The 25,532-nt window shown below is 44.3% G+C and overlaps 2 protein-coding genes across 4 annotated transcripts in view; one reads left to right on the top strand and one right to left on the bottom strand.

Moving 5' to 3' along the window:
• Positions 1–405: 405 nt before the first annotated feature.
• On the top strand, positions 406–5,211 carry ruvbl2 (RuvB-like AAA ATPase 2). 2 transcript variants are annotated; one of them, XM_082548839.1, is made up of 14 exons: positions 406–503; positions 1,260–1,314; positions 1,454–1,509; positions 1,636–1,777; positions 1,954–2,083; positions 2,168–2,234; positions 3,176–3,282; positions 3,411–3,504; positions 3,582–3,800; positions 3,869–3,987; positions 4,101–4,220; positions 4,301–4,430; positions 4,533–4,647; positions 4,914–5,211. In XM_082548839.1, exons 2-14 carry the CDS (start codon positions 1,260–1,262, stop codon positions 4,931–4,933), a joined length of 1,374 nt encoding a protein of 457 aa, XP_082404965.1. In that variant the 5' UTR covers positions 406–503; the 3' UTR covers positions 4,934–5,211. The 2 variants fall into 2 exon arrangements, with proteins under 2 accessions (XP_082404965.1, XP_082404964.1); XM_082548838.1 differs by having other exon boundaries at positions 407–503; positions 4,908–5,211.
• Positions 5,212–14,996: 9,785 nt separating this feature from the next.
• Positions 14,997–25,532, bottom strand: part of spns2 (SPNS lysolipid transporter 2, sphingosine-1-phosphate) — a 61,379-nt gene continuing 50,843 nt past the window's right edge. Inside the window, exons 12-13 of one of the 2 annotated variants that reach the window (XM_082548836.1) lie at positions 24,969–25,005; positions 14,997–17,688 (exon numbers count right to left, since the gene is read on the bottom strand). In XM_082548836.1, coding sequence (XP_082404962.1) covers positions 17,674–17,688; positions 24,969–25,005 — 52 coding nt within the window. In that variant the 3' untranslated portion in view covers positions 14,997–17,673. Of the gene's footprint in view, positions 17,689–24,958; positions 25,006–25,532 lie in introns of both variants that reach the window. The other variant, XM_082548837.1, reaches the window with a different exon arrangement.

Here is a 25,532-nt window from a genome sequence, read left to right as displayed (position 1 = left end):
ATCGTGGCTGAAGTGAAAGCTTCCGCTGTTAGCGTGTACAAACAGTAACTAAAACAGAGCAAAGTGCTTCCTTGGCTGGTCCAGCTTACGTACAGTATGACATTGACATCTCTACAACATCTCAGTTCCGTAACCCAGCACATTACACCAGTAAATATTAAAGGTTTTACGTTTTCTTCTTGCAACAAAATAGCCCGTCCGTGGAAAAGGGAGTTAAAGGGAGCCTAGCACACAGTTTAACCACTCTGGACTGAAACGGCTACACGGATTCAAATGTCCATAATATAATCCAGGACACCGGTAAGGTTTCCTGCCACTCCCTGTAAATCACAAGCTCGTGCTGTCCTTTTACCATCGAGTCCATAGAGGGCAGTCAACCCAAACATCCCCTAGCAGGGGGGGGGAAAAAAGAAAAGAAGCTGTTTCTGTACGGACGCTTTTAATCTGCGCACCATTAGAAAGAAGCGCCGCATTCTCACATTTTCGCAAGTGTGGCTGCACAGGTGAGTGTTCATGCGATCAATATAAACAGTGTTAACTCCAGGCTTTCGCACCGTGGTGTTACACGATGTGTCCTGTAGGATCATCCTTCCATGTTCTGTCGAACATCACGTCTTCGTCTTGCTAAGCAGGAGTTACTCAAAGAAGAAAGCTTTGAATGGAGCTAGCTAATTTGCTAACATAACATTAGCTGGCGTTAGCATTACTTGGCACTATCCTTGCTCTGTTTACTTGGCGCCAAACGAGATTTGTGGATTTCGTGTACCACATTATTAAATCTGTGTTATGGCGATACCCGAGCTTCCCGTTGCTTATATGAAAAAGTAAAAATATGAAGAATAAAAAGCCTTAGAAACCAGGCTAACGTAACGCTAACACTGTTCTTACTCTGTTGTGGCATGCGCTCAACTCTGTCACTATGACAACCAACTGACCAGGACGGGCTCTTTAAAGTGTTAATTGTTTGACAATCTAACTACTTAATGTTGTGGTAGTCTTATCACCAAAGTGTTTTGGTTTTTAACATTTATTTAATAGTGACTGGGTTGTATGTCGTTAAAACGTCAGTAGAAATATTTGAATCTCTTGCTGGAGCTAATTTTTTTTTTTATCTGTTGTTTGACATTCTGACATGGAGTGGGATAGTCTGAAGGTCTAATACTGCGAAATGCCTGTTTTTAAATGTAAAAGTAGTGGTAGGAAACCGGGCAGGATCACTCTATAGTGATTAATGAATGATCTTTCTGCTTTTAATACAGATGGCAACTACAAAGGTTCCAGAGGTTCGTGACATCACACGAATCGAGAGAATTGGTATGACTGAGACCCGGAAACACATGATGATTGGTTACTGTGTGATAGTGCTGTGATAGGTGCACATGGTACCTGATTTTTGAGTTTTTTTACTTCCTGTGACTCACATTATTTTATCTGTTTTCACCTTGTTGTTTAGGTGCACATTCTCACATTCGTGGCCTTGGTTTGGATGATGCTTTAGAACCAAGACAGGTAGCGTTAAGTCTTTAAATGCCTTTTTTCTCTCTTTCTTAAGGGGCATGTAATGGATTTGTGACTTAAATATTCTGTGTCTGTGTCGAGGAGATGTGCCTTTTACATGTCTATGTTCAATTCCAGGTGTCTCAGGGGATGGTTGGCCAGCTGGCCTCCCGTCGAGCCGCAGGAGTCATCTTGGAGATGATCAAAGATGGCCACATTGCTGGCAGGGCAATACTGATTGCTGGCCAGCCTGGCACAGGAAAAACTGCAATTGCTATGGGTAAGATCTCCACTGGAAGCCTCCAGAACATAATATTAGCCCCAGCTAGAAGAGATATTGGTTTCTTGGATTGATGGGATTGGCTTAGGGTACATTTTTGTTGCTCCCAGCTTGATTGGCAGAGTGTGGGTTCAGCTGAGACTTTGTTTTTGATTTTGGGGGGTTTTCCAATGCAGGCATCGCCCAGTCTCTTGGCCCTGATACACCCTTTACAGCACTGGCTGGTAGTGAGATCTTCTCCCTGGAGATGAGCAAGACTGAGGCACTTAGCCAAGCTTTTAGAAAAGCCATCGGAGTAAGGATCAAGTGAGTGAGCAAATGCTGTAATAGAGTTTGGTAAATCTTCTTATACGAAAAGAACTGCTATTAACTGTTTTTGTTTTTTAACAGAGAGGAGACGGAGATCATTGAAGGAGAGGTGGTCGAGATCCAGATTGACAGACCAGCCACAGGAACGGTAAGCAGCTTCCACTCGTAATATAGTGAACCCAGTCTTTTTATGTGGTTCTTTGGGAAGTATTTTATTGGTCACACCAGGGTTGGGTGATATGTAAACATTTTCCAGCCTACAGTCGTCCGTCCAGTAATCGACAATGGGCGATATATTTGCACCTGCGCAGACTTTTTGATGGGCGGAGCAATGTAGTCATGCACAGACTGATTTGCACGTTTACAACACAGAGGAAGTCCAAACAGGGATGAACTAATTTCCCCCCAAAATTAGGGCTGTGGCGTTAACGTGTCAATCATCACGACACGACAATGCGTTGACAGAGACATTTTAGGGATTTCGACTCAGTCTGCGCTCCCGATGGGTTACTTGTTAATCGCGTTAGTCGTGATGACGGCACGTTAACGCTGACAGCACTGAAAAAATATGAAGTCGCCAATTTGGGATTTTTAAACCACGTGAAAGAGGTAAACCTGAGGATGTAACCAAAGCGGTGTGCGGCTTGTGCAGACGTATAGTGCGAGCAAAGCACTCAAACACGGCTAACTTGCATGAGCACGTACGTGTCCACCATGCAGCTGAGTATGCTAGGCTATCACCAACTTCTGCAGCTACATCATTATTAGCAAATTTACTCATGGGCAAATAAATAAATCGTCCTTGTGAAAACGATCGCTGATGGGCTGAGCCTGTCATCGACATGTTCGTCCAATCGCACAACCCCAGGTCACACCAGTGGTAATCGCTTCTGTCAGTCTGCCCCAGGGCAGCTGTGGCTACAACTGCAGCTGCCTCCACCAGTGTGTGAATGTGAGAGTGAATGAATAGTGGAAGTGTACAGTGCTTTGAGGGTCTTGAAAAGCGCTATATAAATGCAATCCATTATTATTATTATTATTATTATGATACTTCATATAACTTACTGAGAAGTTTGTGCCTTGGATCAGGGTGCAAAGGTGGGCAAGTTGACGCTAAAGACTACGGAGATGGAGACGATCTACGACTTGGGCAACAAGATGATTGACAGTTTGAGTAAAGAGAAGGTGCAAGCGGGGTAAGTTCAGTAGGTGATCTTGTTACAGGACCTGTTATGTGATATGAATGTTATATGAAGTTTTACAGCATCACTCAGACTTGCACAGGACTCGTGTCTTCTGAGCGTTTCTGTTGCTTTTCTCTCAGAGATGTTATCACCATCGATAAAGCCACTGGAAAGATCACCAAGTTGGGGCGCTCTTTCACCAGAGCCAGAGACTACGATGCCATGGGAGCTCAGGTCTGTTGTCACAGCGCTCAGATCGTGCTGTTGGATGATGCAGTATTTTAAAATCAATTTCTTTACCATCTTTTTAGACACAGTTTGTACAGTGTCCTGAGGGAGAGCTGCAGAAGAGAAAAGAGGTGGTCCACACAGTGTCGCTCCACGAGATCGATGTCATTAACAGTCGCACACAAGGCTTCCTGGCTCTTTTCTCTGGAGACACCGGAGAGATCAAGTCTGAAGTCCGCGAGCAGATTAATGCCAAAGTGTGTGAGTGGAGGGAAGAAGGAAAGGCCGAGATCATTCCAGGGGTGAGTGTTTTTATATGCTTCTATTTGCTTTTCATGAGTTTCTGTTAAACGTTTCTCTCTTGTTGTAGGTGTTATTTATTGATGAGGTGCATATGCTGGACATGGAGTGCTTTTCCTTCTTGAACCGTGCCCTGGAGAGTGACCTCTCCCCAGTTCTCATTATGGCCACCAACAGAGGCATCACTCGGTACTGTTTTCCCAAACCGTACTGCTTTCAGTCAGCCTTCCGCTTCAGTAAAGGTAATACTGAATAATTTGGGTGTTTCATTAGTAACGTGCTACTCACTCGTCTCCCTGCAGAATCCGTGGAACAAACTATCAGAGCCCTCACGGCATCCCCATCGATCTCCTCGATCGGCTGCTCATCATCGCCACCTCCCCTTACACCGAAAAAGAGACGAAGCAGATCCTGAAGATCCGGTAAAAACGCGTGTTCATAATCAGCAGACGCTTCCATCTTCTGCCGCAGATGAAATGTAAAGCTGAGGTTTCCGTTTCAGGTGTGAGGAGGAGGATGTGGAGCTGAGCGAGGAGGCTCACACGGTCCTCACTCGTATCGGCATGGAAACGTCACTGCGCTACGCGATCCAGCTGATCAGCACCGCAGGGCTGGTGTGTCGTAAACGCAAGGTAAGCTCGATGTGAACGACTTCAGCAGCTGCACGTGTATCACATCCATTGCTGCTTTAGTTTTGTCACGTTGACTCTGTTGGTGCCGTTTGTTTTTTGCAGGGCACAGAGGTTCAGGTAGAAGACATTAAAAGAGTTTACTCTCTGTTCCTGGATGAGGCCAGATCCTCTCAGTACATGAAGGAGTATCAGGATTCCTTCCTCTTTAATGAAACACGTGAGTTTGCTGTTCGTTCTCTGTATCAGCAGCTCGTGCGTTCACACAAGTTAAATGCTGGTTTTCACCCCTCGTGGGAGTAACTAGTGTAGATTTTAGGTTTAGAATACTAAAAGTGATCTGAGGAGAAAAACGCTGTGAAACGGCGTTATTCCCAACTCAGTGCTGCAGTCGTGCTGGAAAAGAAGGCGCTCGGTTTTCTTTCTGTGTAAATATGCAGGTTTGACATGACATGATGAACAGATGTTCTTATGTTTCAGAAACAGCTGCTATGGACACCTCGTAATGAAGACGATGCTTTCTCTTCCTCCTCTGTGAAGTTTTTTTATGCTGTTCGCCGTCATCTAGTGTTGGTGTCGATTCACAACCGGACTTCTTCCCAAATTTGAGTTTAGCCTCTTGAATTAACTGAATTAGACTGGAGGTGGACACAGAATTGTCCTTGATCTCCACACTGTTTAAATTCAAATCTTTTGGACTGAATTCCTTAAGTGTTTGTTTTATGTTGTTGACCTTTTACATGGTTTAATTTTATGAAAATAAGTAAACAAGCTTTTCTAAGCATATTGAGATTCTTTCTTTCTTGTCCTTTAAACTTGAAAGCTACGAAACTGTTTTTCACGTTTAAAGTTAGCTTTTGGAGGTGCAGGCTCACATAAACATGAGAATGATGTGTCTGCCTGACCAGGCGGTGGTGCAGTCTGCTCAGGATTGATCAGTGATCAGTTTATTACCCCGGCTGAAGGAAAAAACGTTTGGATGTAAAATTTAAAACAAAATCACTCATAACGTTTATCACTAATAAAATAGTTACAGTTGCTACCACAAGGGGGAGCTCAAAGATCTTTACTGTAAGCCTGGTCCTGAGAAACCATGCACTGTGCAAACCGCTGGGATGCCTGCGAGCCCTTAGTGTGCATTTTAATGAGCAAATTGAACAGCACTGCATACAGCCTAAAAATATCTTCCTGTTGAATCACTTCAGCATGTTTGATGCGTGTCGTCCTGTAAATGTCCTGCTTGAGTCTGTAGGTGTATAGCAGGCTTTGACACTCACTCTAGATTTTCCTGTATTCAAATGTTTAGACCCTGCGAGTCTCGTCATCCTTGTCATGTCATGTTTGGGTTTAGCCTGAGTATTTAACCAGAAATCTGACACAGGGTTCAATCAAATCATGTTTTCAAAGTGAGTGTATTTTATCTAAGTCATAAATTGTTGACAATGTGACAATAAATAAGTAGTTAAAGTGCTGTTTGGTATGTGGGCATATCAAACGTATTATAAAAACTGTTACATTGAATAGATCACACTGGATTTTTGGTCCCATAGTCAAATATGTCACATTTAATATGTATTTTTTAACAGGTTTCTTCCTGTTAAAAGGGAGTTTTTCCTTCCCACTGTCGCCAAAGTGCTGCTCATAGGGGGTCATGTGATTGCTGGGTTTTCTCTGTATGTATAATTGTAGGATCTACTGCACAATACACAGCACCTTGAGGCGACTGTTGTGACTTGGCGCTGTATAAATGACAGTGAATCGAATCACTCCATTTCTACATGGATTCATTGAAACCAGTGAATCTTCTACATTCAGTGTTAACATATGTTGGACAGCCACATTCAAATGTCTGCGATAGGCCAGTATCTACCAATAGCATCACCAGCAACCTTCAGCTGAAATGGGAATATCACCTGACTGTTTCAAACCAATCAGAGCATGTTAATCAATTTTACCTACATATGGTCAGAGAGCAGTGCAGACTGCCTGCTCTCATGCATATTTAATGTTTAGTTGGTGTCTGGCAGAGAGTTCTTACCCTGCTGCCTACATCCCATAAATCCCTCAGTCCCACGAGGCTTCTGTTGTGCTGCCTACCACCACATCCGATGATTCTCCCACTGGATTTGGGCCGAGACAAACTTCCCAAGGAGCCAGCCTCACTGTTAGCATTTACAGAAGCGATATGGTGACGCCTTTATCGTGTCCGTCGTTATCAGGAGCCACGTAAACTGAATCCTCTTCCTCAGCAGAATTAAGAACCGTCTCATTTAATATGGATTTGAATACACTTGACCTCAGGACATTTGTCTTCAGCGTCAGTGCGAATGCAGATCACTGTTTACAGATCACACTCGGCTCGGCCCCTCTGGGTGGGAGCAGGTTTTGGCTCCCACTCTTTGTCTCCACACCGCTGTCCACAGGCTACGAGGCTGCACAGCATGCTAACATGTGGCATTTTGCCTGTTTCACAGATTTAGATGCCCTTTTTCCCCTCCTAGTATTCTGCAAATGTCCTCTCCACAGATCCACTGACTTTATCTCCTCTTTATTTGTAATCAGCACTCAGTGCTGTTCTGTAATCATTGAAGCGCTTTGAAAACACGGCCAAAGTGCTTCAACGAGCTGGGTCAAAGTGACAGCCAGGCAAGCACTCTCCTACACTATTGACTGTGTCAAAGGTCATTTGCCATTCTCATAGCCTAACAAGCCTCTCCACATGAATCTCATTAGGTGAATGTATCCATATCAAAACCAGAACGGACGTATTGATCAGTGATATTGTCAGGAAAGGGTTTTGCTCTAAAGTAGTGAATGATTTTTGTCACCAGTTCATGGTGACAAATTGTAGAGGCAACAACACAACAAAGAAATGGAGGATTTTGTGCTTTTGGACTGTGTGGTTTGCTCTGATTGCTTACAGCAGGGCTGCCCAATCCCGGTCCTCGAGAGCTACTATCCTGCAGCTTTTAGATGCATCCCTACTCCAACACAGCTGAATCAAATGGTGTGATTACCTCTTCAGCATGCCATCATGTTTGGCAAAGGCCTGATAACAAGCCATTCATTTGATTCAGGTGTGTGGGAACAAGGATGCATCTAAAAGCTGCAGGACGGTAGCTCTCAAGGACCGGGATTGGGCACCCCTGGCTTACAGCTACAAATGAGGCTCACTCAGGTGTTTTACTGCAACACTGACTGACAGCATGGGTGATGGCGTCCTCTTCTTATCAGTACGTCACACTCGTCATGTCCCCTTTTCTTTATCAGTTGCACTTACTGCTATCTAACATGCTTCACTTAATTAAGCACCTCTCAGACGCGTGTTTATGTCGACATAAGCAGCGAGATCTCACTGAGGTAAAGTTCAGCAAGTTTAGCACGAAGCAATATTTCCTGTCCTCCTTATTTTTCTGTCCTGCCACATTTCCTCGTGTGATGTCATTCATGTCCTTTGAATAGCATTTGAGGAATTTGGAATGTGGCGTCTGTGTAGGCATAGCATTCACGTCTATTTCCTGAAGTCTCCGAGAAAAAACGAAATCTCTTAGCGCCATATGTGAACAGGCAGAGAAGCTGTTCCTGCGGTAAAATCAAAGAGGGAGGTCAGTGGACGTGCAGCACGCTGGATGTGGTGATGCCATAAAAACAGGGTTAAGTGAAGCAACTGATGCTCCTCAAATTTGTGTCCAAGTCAACCAAGGGATTATTTCATGTGAATAATTATCTTCTAAACAACTGTCCCACTGAAACAGCTGCTGAACAGTGGGCACCACATTTGTACATCCACATTAACTTCTGAATTCACGTCATAAAGCAGTTTCAAATCCACAGAGCTTGTGTGGCGATGTGCAGTCAGCTTCCCATCGCTGTCGGCCTGCGTGCAACGCCTGGTCGGTCACTAACCACTCTGAATTATGTACTGGCTCCATTTGAGTCTTTGCTCAGTGACATCCGTTTCTTTGTGGTTAACATGTCTCAGCTCTTTATTCTCTGGCTGAGTAAGAGCCGAGGAAAGTGTGAGCCCACAGCAAAGACAGGAAGCTGGGCTCAGCTGTGCATCTATAATGCAGCTAAACGCTGGGCAGGACTAATGTTGGGCTATAAGAATGACTTATGTCAGTTTGGTAGCATACAGGTAAAAATGAAGGATTATTTTTTATTCAAATATGGACTTTGATTTTTAGACATTCACAAATTTCATGCAAAATATGAAAAACTAACCTGATGGGTGGAAATTCAGCCATCGGTAACACTACAAAAGCCACTGTAACTGTAATGACATCGTGCTGAAACAACTGGAAAAGTGTAACCTGTTTGTATTCTGACATATATGGATTAGCTGTTAGCATCTGGGAACACTGAGTCTGATGGAAATCATTTGCTTTGCAGAAATGTGATCATAGAGAAAACATTAGGAAAACTGAATTTCTATATTTTCCAGTGGTTTAGTGATTTAGTGCCACTGTCAGTGTTAACCCTCTCCAGGCAGGCGTTGCAGATTTACAACAGTTTATAACGAACAACCTGATTACCCCACATACATATTTTATGAGTTTTGTTTACTCAGAAGTACCACTGCAGGACTTGGTTGTGCATTAGCAACAAAAAGTCTAATTTGAGCCTGAGAGGGTTAAAGGGAAAGTCAGAAGGTCGTCATCAGGATTCGTTTATTTTCATCTGATATCTGTACAAACATTCAGAGCAGCCATTCAGTCAAGAGCCAGACCAGCGGCTGCTGTTCCTAAAGGGTCGACCAGCTTGACAAATGGGACTGTGGGTATTGTAGGTATACTGCAGCATGGCTGATCCAGCCCAGTTGGAGCACCCAGGGATGTGCACATCAGCTATGTGTGTAATATGTTCCTTACATCAAACATGTTTCATTTGACTACACAAAGCAGCAGATATCCTCTCATTTGGTGTCTGACCCCGTTTAAAGTAGAAGAGGTGTGGTACTGCAGGTGTGAGCGATTTACTCTGTCATCTCGTTTGCATGCACCTGTTTGTGTGTGTGTAGCTACTCCGTGTAATTTGCCTTCCTCCACACTGTGGTCGGCACTTTCTCACTTCTCCACACACAAATCATTCACAAAGCTGCTTCCACACCTCTGCTTCTTGTGTGGGAGCGATGAATGCAGATGCTACCCACACACATGGGCGTGTGCATAAATAGCCTCAGTTCACGCTGCAGTGGAAACATCAGCTCTAAATATGGAATCGTGGGATTAAAAATAGCACCATCATCCAGTCTTTGCAGGCCAAGCATAAGCTCATGTTTAATTCAGAAAACTCTGGTATTCATAACTCACTCTTGCTTCACCCGTGACACTGAACCCACTGTGGTGCTTAACAAGCACACTGCAGTAACACTGTTTCATTGTCAATTTGCATTTCATCCTTGTTAGTAAGCATGCAAATCAAATTAATCCCTCATCCCAGCGGGGACGTCACTGACACAGTTTGAGATGAAGTTACAGTCTCAAGGCCCGGTGGGAAGCGAGGAGTGATCATCATAGCTGGCTGTGGGGTAATGACGTCTGCTCCAAAGACAGCAAGCATGGCCACTTCCTGCCATGTTCTTGACACGTGTTCCTGAATCATTTACTCCTTCACTGACGTTGCTGAGCCCACCGACATCTCTTATTCATTCCATGAGGGCAGGAGGGCACCTCGTGTTTTCCCTCGAACATGTGTCAGCTTCTTTAATCGCATAATAACACATGCAGAGATATGCATTAATGCAGACTCTGACAGCTGAAGGTCAGCCGGCTCCACGGGGCTAAAAACATCCATGAAGTCCAAAGTAGAGGAGAGGAAGAGCATCGCTCAAGCCAGCCAACCAAAGTGCAGGTCTTAAAAGTTAGCAAATAATAATTTCACACGTGTTGCGTGTTAAACAATAAACCACACTTCCATGTTTAACTTCGATCATTTAATTTTGCTGTATGCTGTACCTCAAAGATCGATTCTTGCACATCTGTTCAAAAATATCTTATAAAATGTGACTGTGTGGGTCTGTAGGAAGCAGCTACACGTCAGCCAGTAGGTGATAGTTCTGCAGGTCAGGTCAAAACATCCTTGAACACAACCTCAGACACAGAGCCAGGATGAACTCCAGGCTGTTGGCTGGACTTTTATGGGATTTGTTGGAGACGGGATGAATTCTAAAAATAAAGCGTCTTATTGTGACTTTTGTCTATATAAATAAAATTGAATTGAACTAATAACATGTTCATACAGCTTATTTTAGCCGATTTAAAAATGGGGCTTTGGGCAGCCTGTTGCACAAACACATCATTTGCTCCTGTTTCTTTCTGTGGAATGACAACAGTGTTTTTGCACCAACGATGTGATTCTTGTTGGTGCAAGCTGAGAGTCGGGCATTTCAACATCGTGTGCAGTGTATTCATAAAAATGTAGGAAACTACAGAGAGGACACAGAAGAAATGGAGGGCTCGTCTTCTGCAGATAAACAGTATCTGAGAGTCATAATCTGAAAGCATAGGAAGACTTATCTGCTCCTTTAACGTGATCAGAAATGTTCTCAGTCTGAAAGGAAACAAAGTCCACCAAACACCAAACGAATCATTCATCACACCGCACAGTAACAGCTTCCCACTGCAAGCACAGTGCAGGATGGAAATCCTCACATGATTATTAAACAAACACATATTTGTTAATAGATGAACAAACCTGGTTGTGTGTTATCTCATTTAAACAGGGCTGTGACTATGCTGCTGTAAAACGCTCATTTACTCCTTTTAAAGTTGTGGAGGGAATATTAGGCTCATCACTGCCTTTGTTCAGCAAACTGGATCAAAGTGTCAGAAACTAAAACAAATAAAGTTTAGGGTTTCAAAATGACAACACTGACGTGTCACTTACAGAGCAGTCGGTGTATTTCTGGCACAAAGAGTTTAAAACCCTCCATCTCTGTTTCCTGTGTCATAGCAGAAGAAAAGCATGATGATGTTGGATATGACTGTCATATAAATACACTGCATTTACTTCTTCTTCTGTTAGTCACGGAGCCTTTACAATGACAGCGGATGAAAACTGAACAGCTCTCTGCCTTAAGTGAACTTGTGATGGAGCAGTCAGCTGTTTTTGCCTCAGTTGCTCAAACATCACAGAGTTATTTGTAGTTTTTAATCCTTTTGTACTCGCAGCTCCTCCTGTCCTGTAATGTTAGAAGAAGCATCTGCGACACACAGAAATGGTAAAGTGAGGAACATGTAACATGTGAACTGATGAGCAGAGTCGAATTCAGTGCTCAAAAGCAAACATATTGTCTTTGACAGCCTCGCAGATACATCCAGGATGACCTTAAAAATGACGATGTCATCGTGTTTGGATGAAGGTGACCGTGCCTCGGCAGCGTGAGCCGGGTCAGGACGGCGGGTGGTCGGCAGAGGGAAGTGAGAGACTCACAGAGGCGACAGACTGTAAACAGCTGTGGTTCACGTATTCTGATAAAAACTCTCGGCTCCATTTGAGATGAAAGATCTGCTTTCTTTCCTTTTTTTATTCTAAGCTTTATTTTAGTCTTAATCATCAGACCTGACTGCTCTATGCAGTCGACCGTTTTGTGGAAAACACACACTTTGCTTCACATATAGTAACATCTGTTATTTTTGTCGGCTGTTCCTTATTCCAGTTAAGCAGGGACATTTGTGGCATCCGATGTCAGAAAGGCCACGTGTCTTGCAGAACGAGTCGTCATATTCAACAGAGTCTAAGAGGAATCAAATATGATAGTGATCGTCCCCACAGCAAACCTGTCGTGTCCTGATTCGAGTGACTGCCAAGATTCCACTTTTTCCATCCATCCGTTCTCTTCCGCTTATCCTGGTCAGGGTCGCGGGGGCCGGAGCCTATCGCAGCTGTCTGAGGGCGAGAGGCGGGGTCCAGCCTGGACAGGGCGCCAGTCTGTCACAGGGGTGTCACACAGACAACCATTCACGCTCACATTCAAACCTGTGGGCAATTTAGAGTTTCCAATGAACCTAAAGCCACTAACTGGTGTCTTTGTGGGAGGAAGGCGGAGGACAAACAGGATTTTTATGTATTTCTACAGCAGTGAACTTATTCTGATGATCTTTCTGTATTTGTATGAAATGGATGTGCCGACAGTTTGGAGGCTGTGAACCTGAACTTGCCCCGTGTGTCGTCCTCTGTGAGTGTAAGTGGGCAAAGTGCAGATGGAAATTCCAGCGCTGCTAGAATGGTTCCCTTTTCCTGTCTACGCCCCTGTGTTTCCTGCCTGCTGTACATGACTAGGTGTGTTGACTTTGAGACCAGAACATCGGACTTTGGGGTACATATTTGTCTGACTGTGGGAAAGGGTGTTGGTTTCTTTGGGTCGTTCGCCAACTAAACACTAAATCTCCACTTGGAGCTCGCTCGGACTCCTGACGTCGAATCAGATAGTGAGGTCTAACTGTGGTTTAGCCTAATTAAAGGCCTCCCAGACAACGTCTCAAGTCTTCTTTTGTCACAAAAGCAGCGTGTACTTACTCCTTGTGCTTGTACAGCCTTGTCATAGACCCGTCCACTGGCGCCATTAGCAGTCATGTGAGGGAGCTGCCCTTTCTAATAAGCATCTGTGCAGAGATGACCTTTTGGTGAAGGTGTCCTCACTTCCCGGGAAGTTAAATATATATATATATATATCTTTTCTACAGAATGCACAGCACGGATGGAGACCTGTGATGTGTCAGCGTGTCTGTAAACCAATCTCGGGGCTGCAAAATTACTTTGGGAACAGTCTTACAGGGCCCTGCATCACTGCACCTGAACAATACAGTGGTTCATTCACGGATCAGCTCCTGCCTTCTCTCGCTGTGATGAAAATCAAGTCTTTGTAAGCAAAGATGAGGTGTGTGGAACTAGATAGGATGTAGGTTTATTTCAAAATAAAATCGTTTAAATGCCTTCGATCTGACTCATCCTTTGGTGAACAAAGCCAGGTGACATTTTATTATAAGGTTTACAAAATACGCTGCTGCTGAATGATGTAGCAGGCGGGCTAATGATGGGTCTATAGCACAGTAAGTGGATTCATTTACAAGCAGAGATGGTTCACAGAAAGCAGCAACAAGAATCAAAGGACTATGCTCATACAATAGTTTCGATTGCAGAAGCGAAATGTGAATAAAAACAGAATGTGATGACTTTCAGACTTTAATGAGAATAACAAACGTGTCAAACGTCTGATCTGAGAGAATGAACCCTTTTCTGTAAAGTAACAGCTGATTTTGATGTTAGCAACGTGGGAAGGAGGAACAAAAGCAGGAAACTGAAAGAGTTTCTCAGACGTGACGATGGGCAGAGGTTCATCAGTCTGTACAAACTGTTTTCTGTTTCTGGAACAATTATGAATCCTGTAACTATCTCATCATCTACAGTGCACGATGATTCAGCACACCTGGAGAAATATCGGTGTGTGAGGGACAAGGCTGAAAGTCAATACTGGACGACCGCGATCAGGCTGAACTGCATGATTCTGTAAAACAGTCATGATTCGGTCCTGCAAATCGCTGCATGGGCTCAGAAGCACTTCTGGAAGTCTGCAAACACAGTTCAAAAGGTACAGGCAGGTTTTAGAGCAACATGTGCTCCCATCTACACAACAGCGTGGTGCTGACCTGCCTGCTAACCCAGAGAGGAGACCTGGTTGAGCAGCTTTAATCCCACATCACCGTGGAGGAATCAGCATTACTGTCCTTGAAGCCCAGCAGCTGGTCTCCTCAGCTCCCAGATGTTTGCAGGCTGTGGTTAAAAGAAGAGGGGACGCTACGCAGCAGTAAACATCTCCCCGGACCAACTTTCAAATTCAAAATGATCTTTCTTAAAATGTTGATTTTCTCCATTCAAACCTTTGACGTGGTTTGTGGGATCTACTGGGGATAAAATCCGGGTTTGAGAGATTTTCAAATCAATCCACACTTTTCTTTAAATTTACATTCCTCACAATTTCTTTGGCATTGAGTTTGTGTACTACTGTAAGCCCCGGGTCCGTCTGTCAGGTTGATTTGTTGCAGCAGAATGCAGTTAAAGTCTGGTGTCTGCGCTCCAGCAGCCTCTCCCCACAAATACGACACACATGGAAATGAGCAAGTGATGAGCAAACAGACACGTCGGCGCGCGTTCTGCAGGTTAAACAGATTGACAGCGAGTCTCACAGGGTTTCCTCCATTTCTGTGACACCAACACTATTAACATTTTGCCAAGCAGCACAAAACTGAAGCCTTAATAACTAAACACTCACTTGTCTTTTTAATAAAGATTTTTCCTCCTAAAATATTTGAATCCTTGTATTAAAGTTACAAACAAACTACGTTACAGATTAATATCTGCAACTCCAGCCAGAACCGATCCTTGCACCGAACATTAAAGCACTATTTAAACACACACAGATTCTTGCTCTAGTTTACGCGCAGCCTCTAAATATCAGTCGAGGCGCTGCCGCAGTGCGAGCTGTCCTCAGATTCACACAGCGAGACGAAGCAAACGCCGTGAACACACATGGCCGTGGCGTTACAGACACACAGAGACGCACAGACGTGTGTGTGAATAGGTTTATTTGATTTACAGACCTGTACATTTTTCCATCATCCACCCACGGGAGCATCACATTCCAGCTCTAAAAGAATACCCTTTGACTTCTCGGACACGTGTACTGACGTCCTCTAAAAATAAAAATAACTTCTGTTTTTTGTTTTTTTCTCTTCTGCTCAACGTGAGTTTATTTGTACAGACTCTTGTATGACAAGAAGCATTTCCTCGAGACATCACTTCAGTGATTGTTAACATACATTTACGACAGATAAAAGGACGGACTGGTGCTAAATCAACTGAATTTTGGCAACGTGAAACTCGATCCATGGCTCGTCTGATCAGAGCGGAAGTTCCTACGGATGACAGACGACGACACGCCAGCGCCGAGAGGCCGGGCCGTCGATGGTGCGAGGCGGTGGCTCAAAGAAATCCCTGATCATTAAATGTGCAAAAATGGTTTTGAATCTACAAATAAAAACACATAAATGAGCTTAATATAAATTGCATCCTTACAATGAGACTAATGTGTCTTAAAAACAACCCGTTGCATTTATTTCTGTGTCTACACGTGGGACACGTCCAATCGTAATCCAGCTAATGCAAAAGGGGCGTGTGTTGTTTCAGTATGACAGGAAAAGGTTTCCAACCCAGTGACACATGGCTCAGTCTATTATACTGCAGCCTTAAATTTCCCTTTATAGAATATTCTTCAATATGTAACAAACAAATAAATACATTGCATCCAAGCCATCATTTACAATATATTAAAATCGCTGCATGGTATAGCTTTATATATATATCTCTACTGTAGGTATTCAAAAAGTCCTCTGATAACATTACAAAGGAAAAGATCAATAAATGGAAGGTAAGAAGCTTAGTTCGTTAAGAAGATGGAGGTGGTGTAAACACATCGGGTGGGACAGAATCACATTCAGAGAGCTCCACGCAGTTGGAGGAAGAAGCTAAAGCTAATGATCTGGCAGCAAGGACACAGCCCACACAGCACCCCCACACAGCCAGTGAGTCATGCTCACACATCAATGCTACAAGAACAACCTCGGAGTCTCCTTTTGTTCCTCAGCTACGGTCAGTGCATCCTCTGCCTTCTGTGGTTCCTTCCAGGTCTGCAAAGTGCATCTTTCCCCCTTAAAACCTGGGATCCCATTAGTGGCTCTGAGGTTTCACAATAATCACTTTCACCCTTCACCATCGCTTGTGTTATGTGCAAGCTACATGCTATAGCTTCCCTCACTGACAATTGTTGTTTTGTTTTCTTCGCGAGAGATGTGTACCCATGGAAACGGCAGGCAGAAATGAAGCTCTTTCAGCTCTTTAGGGGGATTCCTCATTCATCAGTTTGCAACGATACGAGCTCGCGTTTCCTGTTCCTGTCTGGGATTTTGATTCCCCTCGCTAATAAACTGATGCAATGGGATATCTGCAGTTGGAGAGGAAGGGCCTCTTTTCACAATGCCTGCTATTGTAACCGCTGATGATTGGACTGCGATCCACCATTAAGAGCGACTCGGTCCCTGTGTGGGTGGGTGGTGTGTCCAGAAATTCAAAACCAACCATCAGAGAGCGACCTCTTTAAAGGGAAGCCGAGCTCACTGATAAGGCAGTGTGGAACAAAAAGGTTGGTTTCTTCTAAATGTTCTTAGTATTGCTTCTCGTGTACATAAACAGTCAAAAGACTAGCATGACATTGACTTTTGGAAAAAGCATGAATAGAATAAATTATAAATATAAATTATATAAACTATACATATCCAGTGTCCACTTTAAATTGCCCAGACTGCATCATCACGGTTAGGAAACAATCATAGGCAGTAACCTCCAGCTTCAAATCCGACATAAACAGAAAACGACACAAACAATCCGAACATAACGAGTTCTCATCCAAGTGGAAACGCACGCGGGGCTCAAAGAAACATCTGCAGGCGTGAAAGCTCCGACTTTAAGGCTCGTTCACTGACCTTTCCCAAAGCAACACATTTTTGGCTCTAGCTTGTTTACATGCACGGCAAAACTTTCACTGTGAAAATACTGGATTTATGGTGTAAACACTGAATTTGCTGTTTCTGCTGTTACTGCGGCGAGACTGTGATGAGTAATGCGACATCAGTCACTTGTTTAAAGAGATAAACAACGCCTGCACCGCTGCTGCGTTTTCCTGCAGCTGCTTTAGCTTCAGCAGAGCATGCGTGGCTTAGTCGAATGCATGTAAACATAGCTAGTGATGAGGGCTGTTGGCGGTCAGTGCAAATCCGAAGGAATGTAATGATGCGATGGCACTTGTTGCAGATCGACAGCCGATAAGAGACAGACAGGCAGACAGACAGGGCAGGTTCGTGGTCAGCATTCAGTAGTTTAGCATCAGGAGGGCTTACGGCAGTCTTGGCCTGCAAAAGTTCAGAGGATCCTCACAGAGGCGAGGAGGACACGATCCAAGTGGAGGGTGGGTTGAGCACCTTCTCACCGGGCTGTGGTTTAGAAGGAGGGGCAAGACGCTCCCTCTTTCCAGTCACCTCAGCGAGGCTGTAAAAAAACAGAGAGCAGCAGGAGCCAAGAGGAGGAGGATGATGATGATCTTGGGGAGGATGACTGGGAGCATAAAGAAGCCTTTCTTTTATCGCCGTCTAGTCATCCTTTGTCAGGTTTGGTTGTGCATTCAGGTAGCTCCTCATTTGCTCGTCACCTGAGAGGAAGAGAGAAAAAGCTGCAGTTAGAGCCTGGCCGCACCACGGGGAATTCTCCTGTAATTAACGCTGAGGTCGAAAGCTCCCGGGCCATCTGGTGCGACCCTTCACACCAGGACCAGCCTATGACCTAAATATGCCAGCGCTTTACGCTTTGTCTAACGCAGATCCTCCCCAGTCTGCAAGCTATAAGCCACAGCAACACGCGGCCGCTGCTTCTCCAGATGCAGCCGTATATTCGATGTTGATGGTGCCTCGGTTTCTATGGCAAACATGCCATCGGCATACGCAAAGACTAATGAGGGAGGGGTTTGTTGAGGGTAAAACACGGTCATAACACGAGGCGATTAAATGAGGAAGTGATTGAACGAAGAGGCCGGTGTGACAAGCCAATCTAACTTCTAGCTGCTGATACAAACACAAACAAAGCGAATGGAGAAGGCGTGGCACCAGAGGGGGGACTTCACACCAGCTGGAGATTAGACCTTTAAGCTTTCACGGTGCCACACTTGTGATCCCTTCAGATTGGATGAGTGAGGGATGGCAGAGTGTCCCGCTGCTTGTTGTGGTCATTTACGTTGCCCTGGTCGCTCCAGTGCACGTGCTAATGCTGCTGCTACAATGGGATTATTGTGAGAGAGCTCAGCAGAGTGAGTTTCTGAGCGTCTCTCAGTGAAACACACACAGGTGTATATAGTGCACATGTAGACACACACACTGAGAGCAGCCGGGGTAATTAGCATAAACAAGAGGATTAAGGGATTTTTGTTTTGCATATGCAGATCCAGTCCTCTCTGGGATGAAGCATTTTTCAACTGTTAGTTCCAGTTGTTGCTGTAAACTCTGAATTGTTTATGAGACAGACTTGAAATTAAAATACCCAAACGCTAGTGTGATGGAGAGATAATTAGAGTTGTGAATGCTTTGATATTGTGGGACTGGCCTGCCTCCTCGCAGCTAAACAATTACTGTGCTGGCTTCTGCAGCAAAGTGGAGGACTGAGTGATTTGGCAAGCAAACAAAGACTAATCAAACCAACATGCAGCAGTTTTTGGAAGCAAAAACATGTCGGCTGACACGGCTGCAGATGTGATGGAGGAGCGACGAAACCAGACTGAAGGCCAAAGACAATAAAGAAGACACGGCATTCACAATGTCATGAAACAGGAGCAATGCAATAAAAGCTATACGAGTCCCACCACAGCCTGCCTCTATACTTCCCGTGTGTGCATATGCATGTGTGTGTGTTCATATGCATGTGTGTGTGTGTGTATATGCATGTGTGTGTGCGGTCTGCGGTTGCGGCACGGTGACCCCAGCGAGCTCTGCTGACTGAGGACTCTGAGCCTTTGTTGAATGATAAGAGGAGGAAGAAGGAAAGTTTGTGCCTGCAGCTGTATAAACAGTTGTAACAGTTAAAGTTTGGACAGCAGTGATTAAGTCAGAGTTTTGCCTCATGATTTAAATTTCAGGAGAGTTGCAGTTACTGAATAAATGAGCGTGAAGGTCCGCTGTCAGATCACACGGCGATCTTTTGACGGCCCCCGGCTCGGGGACGTCCTCGAGGTATTGTGCGGCGGGGTGGAGGAAACCTGGTCAGCAGAGGCCAGTTCCTCTTGCACATGAAGTTAATTGGATCTTGGTGTATCTCATCTCCGTCTGGGATTGCTTCGCCGGAGATTAATAGCTCGCGATGTATAACAGCTTAAGCGATTACTGCCTCCCTTCATCCTCATTTATTCAGCAGAAGTGTCTTTTCTCTCCTCACACCAGCTTCCACTTCTTGATGGATTCAGACACTTTTCAAATTAAAATATTCTCCCTAAACTTTTCCAGCGCTTTATAATTTCCTATTTGTCGGCCTGTTTCTATTTGTCGGCCTGTTTCTATTTGTCGGCCTGTTTCTGTTTGTCGGCCTGTGTCTATTTGTCGCCCTGTTTCTGTTTGTCGCCCTGTTTCTGTTTGTCGCCCTGTTTCTGTTTGTCGCCCTGTTTCTATTTGTCGGCCTGTTTCTGTTTGTCGGCCTGTGTCTATTTGTTGCCCTGTTTCTGTTTGTCGCCCTGTTTCTGTTTGTCGCCCTGTTTCTGTTTGTTGCCCTGTTTCTGTTTGTCGGCCTGTGTCTATTTGTTGCCCTGTTTCTGTTTGTCGGCCTGTTTCTGTTTGTTGCCCTGTTTCTATTTGTCGGCCTGTTTCTGTTTGTCGGCCTGTTTCTATTTGTCGGCCTGTTTCTATTTGTCGGCCTGTTTCTGTTTGTTGCCCTGTTTCTGTTTGTTGCCCTGTTTCTATTTGACGGCCTGTTCCTATTTGTCGGCCTGTTTCTATTTGTTGCCCTGTTTCTATTTGAACGCCTGTTTCTATTTGTTGCCCTGTTTCTATTTGTCGCCTGTTTCTATTTGTTGCCCTGTTTCTATTTGTCGCCCTGTTTCTATTTGAACGCCTGTTTCTATTTGTTGCCCTGTTTCTATTTGTCGCCCTGTTTCTATTTGTCGCCCTGTTTCTATTTGTCGGCCTGTTTCTGTTTGTTGCCCTGTTTCTGTTTGTTGCCCTGTTTCTATTTGTCGGCCTGTTTCTGTTTGTTGCCCTGTTTCTATTTGACGGCCTGTTCCTATTTGTCGCCCTGTTTCTATTTGTTGCCCTGTTTCTATTTGAACGCCTGTTTCTATTTGTTGCCCTGTTTCTATTTGTTGCCCTGTTTCTATTTGTCGCCCTGTTTCTGTTTGTTGCCCTGTTTCTATTTGTCGCCTTGTTTCTGTTTGTTGCCCTGTTTCTATTTGTCGCCTTGTTTCTATTTGAACGCCTGTTTCTATTTGTCGCCCTGTTTCTGTTTGTCGCCCTGTTTCTGTTTGTTGCCCTGTTTCTGTTTGTCGGCCTGTGTCTATTTGTTGCCCTGTTTCTGTTTGTCGGCCTGTTTCTGTTTGTTGCCCTGTTTCTATTTGTCGGCCTGTTTCTGTTTGTCGGCCTGTTTCTATTTGTCGGCCTGTTTCTATTTGTCGGCCTGTTTCTGTTTGTTGCCCTGTTTCTGTTTGTTGCCCTGTTTCTATTTGACGGCCTGTTCCTATTTGTCGGCCTGTTTCTATTTGTTGCCCTGTTTCTATTTGAACGCCTGTTTCTATTTGTTGCCCTGTTTCTATTTGTCGCCTGTTTCTATTTGTTGCCCTGTTTCTATTTGTCGCCCTGTTTCTATTTGAACGCCTGTTTCTATTTGTTGCCCTGTTTCTATTTGTCGCCCTGTTTCTATTTGTCGCCCTGTTTCTATTTGTCGGCCTGTTTCTGTTTGTTGCCCTGTTTCTGTTTGTTGCCCTGTTTCTATTTGTCGCCTTGTTTCTGTTTGTTGCCCTGTTTCTATTTGTCGCCTTGTTTCTATTTGAACGCCTGTTTCTATTTGTCGGCCTGTTTCTGTTTGTTGCCCTGTTTCTGTTTGTCGCCCTGTTTCTATTTGTCGCCCTGTTTCTATTTGAACGCCTGTTTCTATTTGTCGGCCTGTTTCTATTTGTCGGCCTGTTTCTGTTTGTCGCCCTGTTTCTGTTTGTCGCCCTGTTTCTGTTTGTCGGCCTGTTTCTGTTTGTCGGCCTGTTTCTATTTGTCGGCCTGTTTCTATTTGAACGCCTGTTTCTATTTGTTGCCCTGTTTCTATTTGTTGCCCTGTTTCTATTTGTCGGCCTGTTTCTATTTGTTGCCCTGTTTCTATTTGTCGCCCTGTTTCTATTTGTCGCCCTGTTTCTATTTGAACGCCTGTTTCTATTTGTTGCCCTGTTTCTATTTGTTGCCCTGTTTCTATTTGTCGCCCTGTTTCTATTTGAACGCCTGTTTCTATTTGTTGCCCTGTTTCTATTTGTTGCCCTGTTTCTATTTGTCGGCCTGTTTCTGTTTGTTGCCCTGTTTCTGTTTGTTGCCCTGTTTCTATTTGTCGCCCTGTTTCTATTTGTCGCCCTGTTTCTATTTGAACGCCTGTTTCTATTTGTTGCCGTTTCTATTTGACGGCCTGTTTCTATTTGTCGGCCTGTTTCTATTTGTTGCCCTGTTTCTATTTGAACGCCTGTTTCTATTTGTTGCCCTGTTTCTATTTGAACGCCTGTTTCTATTTGTTGCCCTGTTTCTATTTGTCGCCTGTTTCTATTTGTTGCCCTGTTTCTATTTGTTGCCCTGTTTCTATTTGTCGCCCTGTTTCTATTTGAACGCCTGTTTCTATTTGTTGCCCTGTTTCTATTTGTTGCCCTGTTTCTATTTGTCGCCCTGTTTCTATTTGAACGCCTGTTTCTATTTGTTGCCCTGTTTCTATTTGTTGCCCTGTTTCTATTTGTCGGCCTGTTTCTGTTTGTTGCCCTGTTTCTGTTTGTTGCCCTGTTTCTATTTGTCGCCCTGTTTCTGTTTGTTGCCCTGTTTCTATTTGACGGCCTGTTCCTATTTGTTGCCCTGTTTCTATTTGAACGCCTGTTTCTGTTTGTTGCCCTGTTTCTATTTGTTGCCCTGTTTCTATTTGTCGCCCTGTTTCTGTTTGTTGCCCTGTTTCTATTTGTCGCCCTGTTTCTATTTGAACGCCTGTTTCTATTTGTCGGCCTGTTTCTGTTTGTTGCCCTGTTTCTGTTTGTTGCCCTGTTTCTATTTGTCGCCCTGTTTCTATTTGAACGCCTGTTTCTATTTGTCGGCCTGTTTCTATTTGTCGGCCTGTTTCTGTTTGTCGCCCTGTTTCTGTTTGTCGCCCTGTTTCTGTTTGTCGGCCTGTTTCTGTTTGTTGCCCTGTTTCTGTTTGTCGGCCTGTTTCTATTTGTTGCCCTGTTTCTATTTGTCGCCCTGTTTCTATTTGAACGCCTATTTCTATTTGTTGCCCTGTTTCTATTTGTTGCCCTGTTTCTATTTGTCGCCCTGTTTCTATTTGAACGCCTGTTTCTATTTGTTGCCCTGTTTCTATTTGTCGCCCTGTTTCTATTTGTCGCCCTGTTTCTATTTGAACGCCTGTTTCTATTTGTTGCCCTGTTTCTATTTGTTGCCCTGTTTCTATTTGTCGCCCTGTTTCTATTTGAACGCCTATTTCTATTTGTTGCCCTGTTTCTATTTGTTGCCCTGTTTCTATTTGTCGGCCTGTTTCTATTTGAACGCCTGTTTCTATTTGTTGCCGTTTCTATTTGTTGCCCTGTTTCTATTTGACGGCTTGTTTCTATTTGTCGGCCTGTTTCTATTTGTTGGCCTGTTTCTATTTGTTGCCCTGTTTCTATTTGACGGCCTGTTTCTATTTGTTGCCCTGTTTCTATTTGACGGCCTGTTTCTATTTGTCGGCCTGTTTCTATTTGACGGCCTGTTTCTATTTGTCGGCCTGTTTCTATTTGTCGGCCTGTTTCTATTTGTTGCCCTGTTTCTATTTGACGGCCTGTTTCTATTTGTCGGCCTGTTTCTATTTGTCGGCCTGTTTCTATTTGTTGCCCTGTTTCTAGTTGTCGCCCTGTTTCTATTTGTTGCCCTGTTTCTATTTGACGGCTGTACACAGCAGTCAAAGTGAGCGTGAACACGTGTCATCGCTGAGCAGGTAATCTGTTTTCTGTATTGATCTTGAATCAGACCCAAGGGAGGAAATGCTACCTGCCATTGACTGGATTACCCTGCACATCAAATCTGTTGAGAATCAATTACCTGGAACGATGTGGTTGTACTGCAGAAGTGTCACAGGCAGACTCAACTCTGACCTCATGCAGCTGTAATCACTGTTCTCTATAATTAGCACCGTTTGACAGCAGGAACGAAATGCTTTGGTTGCTGCGTGTGACAGAGAAGTGATGAGGCCCTCAGGCCGAGAGCACCGAAACACAATATGCACGGCGGCGGAGCCTTTCGTGTCACCTGTCATTAGCTATGCACGCTAATCTCACCCTGCCAATGGGAATGACGCTGCAGGACCTACAGGACAGCACTGGTGTTTCGATATTTTGCAGCCCATTAAATACAAATTGTATGCCCCTATGTTTCTGCAGAATATATTCTGAAGCATTCTGAAAATTTTGAGATTGATTTTCTGCCTTCAAGGCTCCCATCCATCAGTGCTCCATGCAAATCTGCTTCCCAAGCTCTCACCTGTAATAGGTAATCCATCACAGTAAACATTTGGTTGCTGTGAGTGATGCTATGCCGTACGGTGGTGCAGCTTTCAGTGTTAACTGTTGAAAACATTCTTATTCTCAAGGCGAATATTTACACTGTTGTTTGCACAGTTTCTGTTGTCGTCAAAGGAGGCTTTTACACTTTTCTGACTTGGTGTTATACGAGCAAACCTGAACTGAGCGGTGCCACCAGCGTAGTGTCTCGTCGGTTGTAATCTTTGAATTTTAATTTCTATGTTTATTTCGGAAAATGTGCAGGATGAGCAGAGGACAACTTTTCCTACATACAGATAATCAGGTTTTCTCAGGTAGATCATTCTTTCTACCGTCTGTGTGAAGTCGCACTCTCAGACAAATTTTCCATCTAATCGACCGTTGCTCTCAAATACTACAGGCAGCTGCAACTTTGGCCCATGATCACACTGTTTCCTGACCTGAACTCTGTCCATCCGGTCAAAACTCCAACGCCCCTTTGTTTTCTCGTTTGTCTATCCTGGTTACACCAGCAGACGGAACCTTGGCTCACACAGACAGATTATTAATGGCGGGTAGTGAAAAAAAGCCAAAATTACAAGCATCAATTGGCAGTTTTTTCCGTTTCGTGTACATAAACCAGTTTGATAAATATTTAGAGGTCAATTAAACCCAGCCAGGGCTCCAAAGAACAGAGTAAAAGCCCGGCCTTTCAGCTGTACATGATAACCTTTACAAATAAGTCGCGGCAGATTTTCTTGTCTTCCTAATCAGGGAGTCAAAGTTTATTCTTGTGCCCCCCCCCCCCCCCATTGTGCAGAGTCTGCTGGTTTGCTGCCAGTTATTGTGTGCTTTTCTGCTGAGTTAATAATTAGGGAGGTTTGCACCATGTGTGAGCGAGTGATAAAGGCAGGAAATAGGAAAGGCACCTCAGGTCCTGATAAGATGCCAAGTAGTTGGTCAAATAACCACAATTCAAAGAACGCCTGAACGCCCGAGTAGACGCCGAATGGATTCGTGTTTATCACCTGCACTGCTGTAAAGCTCTGCGTGGCCTCAGGTTAACGTGTCATTCATCCTTGTTTTTAGGTGTCTCCCAATGAAAAGCGCTGCCAGGTACTGAGACGGGAGCTCTGTAAACGTCAGTGAGCTGAGACTGTCACTACTACTACTGCTGAAAGTGTCTTTAGGATAAAAGGCAATTTACCTGGTCATACCTTGACTGAAGACGGGGGCTGTGTTGCCTGGTTACACCTGAAGAAAGAAGAATCATTTTAGCATCTCGCTAAAAACACACACAATTCACTGTATGTTTATGAATCCTCAGTTTTTCTTCACGTTTTCATCCTAACTTCCATCATGTCCACATCCTGTTCTCACCGAGCTGCAGCGTACCGCCTGCCTGCTTGAACCCACGCTCGATCAAAGCTCACAGTCATGGCGGCTGAGACAGATCTGCTGTCACACATCAGCGAGTGTAGATGTGGACTGGATAAATGTGTGCGAGAAGGGTGTGTGTGTGCAATGAACTGGAGCTATTAATGGCAACCCTGCAGCCAAAAGCTACCAACCTAGAAATAATGAAGCAATGTTTAAGGCAGAAATTAGACAGCCGCACTCTCCCGAGTTACTTGTTCAGCTTTTTATAAATAGCTCAGAGTGTCTGAGGACACACTCAGAGGAGGAGGACGGGGGTGCAGAGCGCTGTGTATAAATTGGGGCTTTATAGTGTGAATGGGATCTATAAATAGCCGAGTCGTGGAACAACCCTCGTTCGACAA

Source organism: Aulonocara stuartgranti (genome assembly GCF_965226115.1).
Source record: "Aulonocara stuartgranti genome assembly, chromosome: 10".
NCBI classification, from domain to species: Eukaryota; Metazoa; Chordata; class Actinopteri; order Cichliformes; family Cichlidae; genus Aulonocara; species Aulonocara stuartgranti.
Note: the sequence above shows the minus strand (reverse complement) of the source record. Positions and strands in the feature narration are given on the sequence as shown.

Bases quoted from the DNA above. Each gene is read 5' to 3' on its own strand.
- ruvbl2 (XM_082548838.1), top strand. From the start codon at position 1,260: ATGGCAACTACAAAGGTTCCAGAGGTTCGTGACATCACACGAATCGAG. The intron at 1,315-1,453 runs GTATGACTGAGA...CTTGTTGTTTAG, and splicing joins CACACGAATCGAGAGAATTG to GTGCACATTCTCACATTCGT. The intron at 3,505-3,581 runs GTCTGTTGTCAC...CCATCTTTTTAG, and splicing joins ACGATGCCATGGGAGCTCAG to ACACAGTTTGTACAGTGTCC.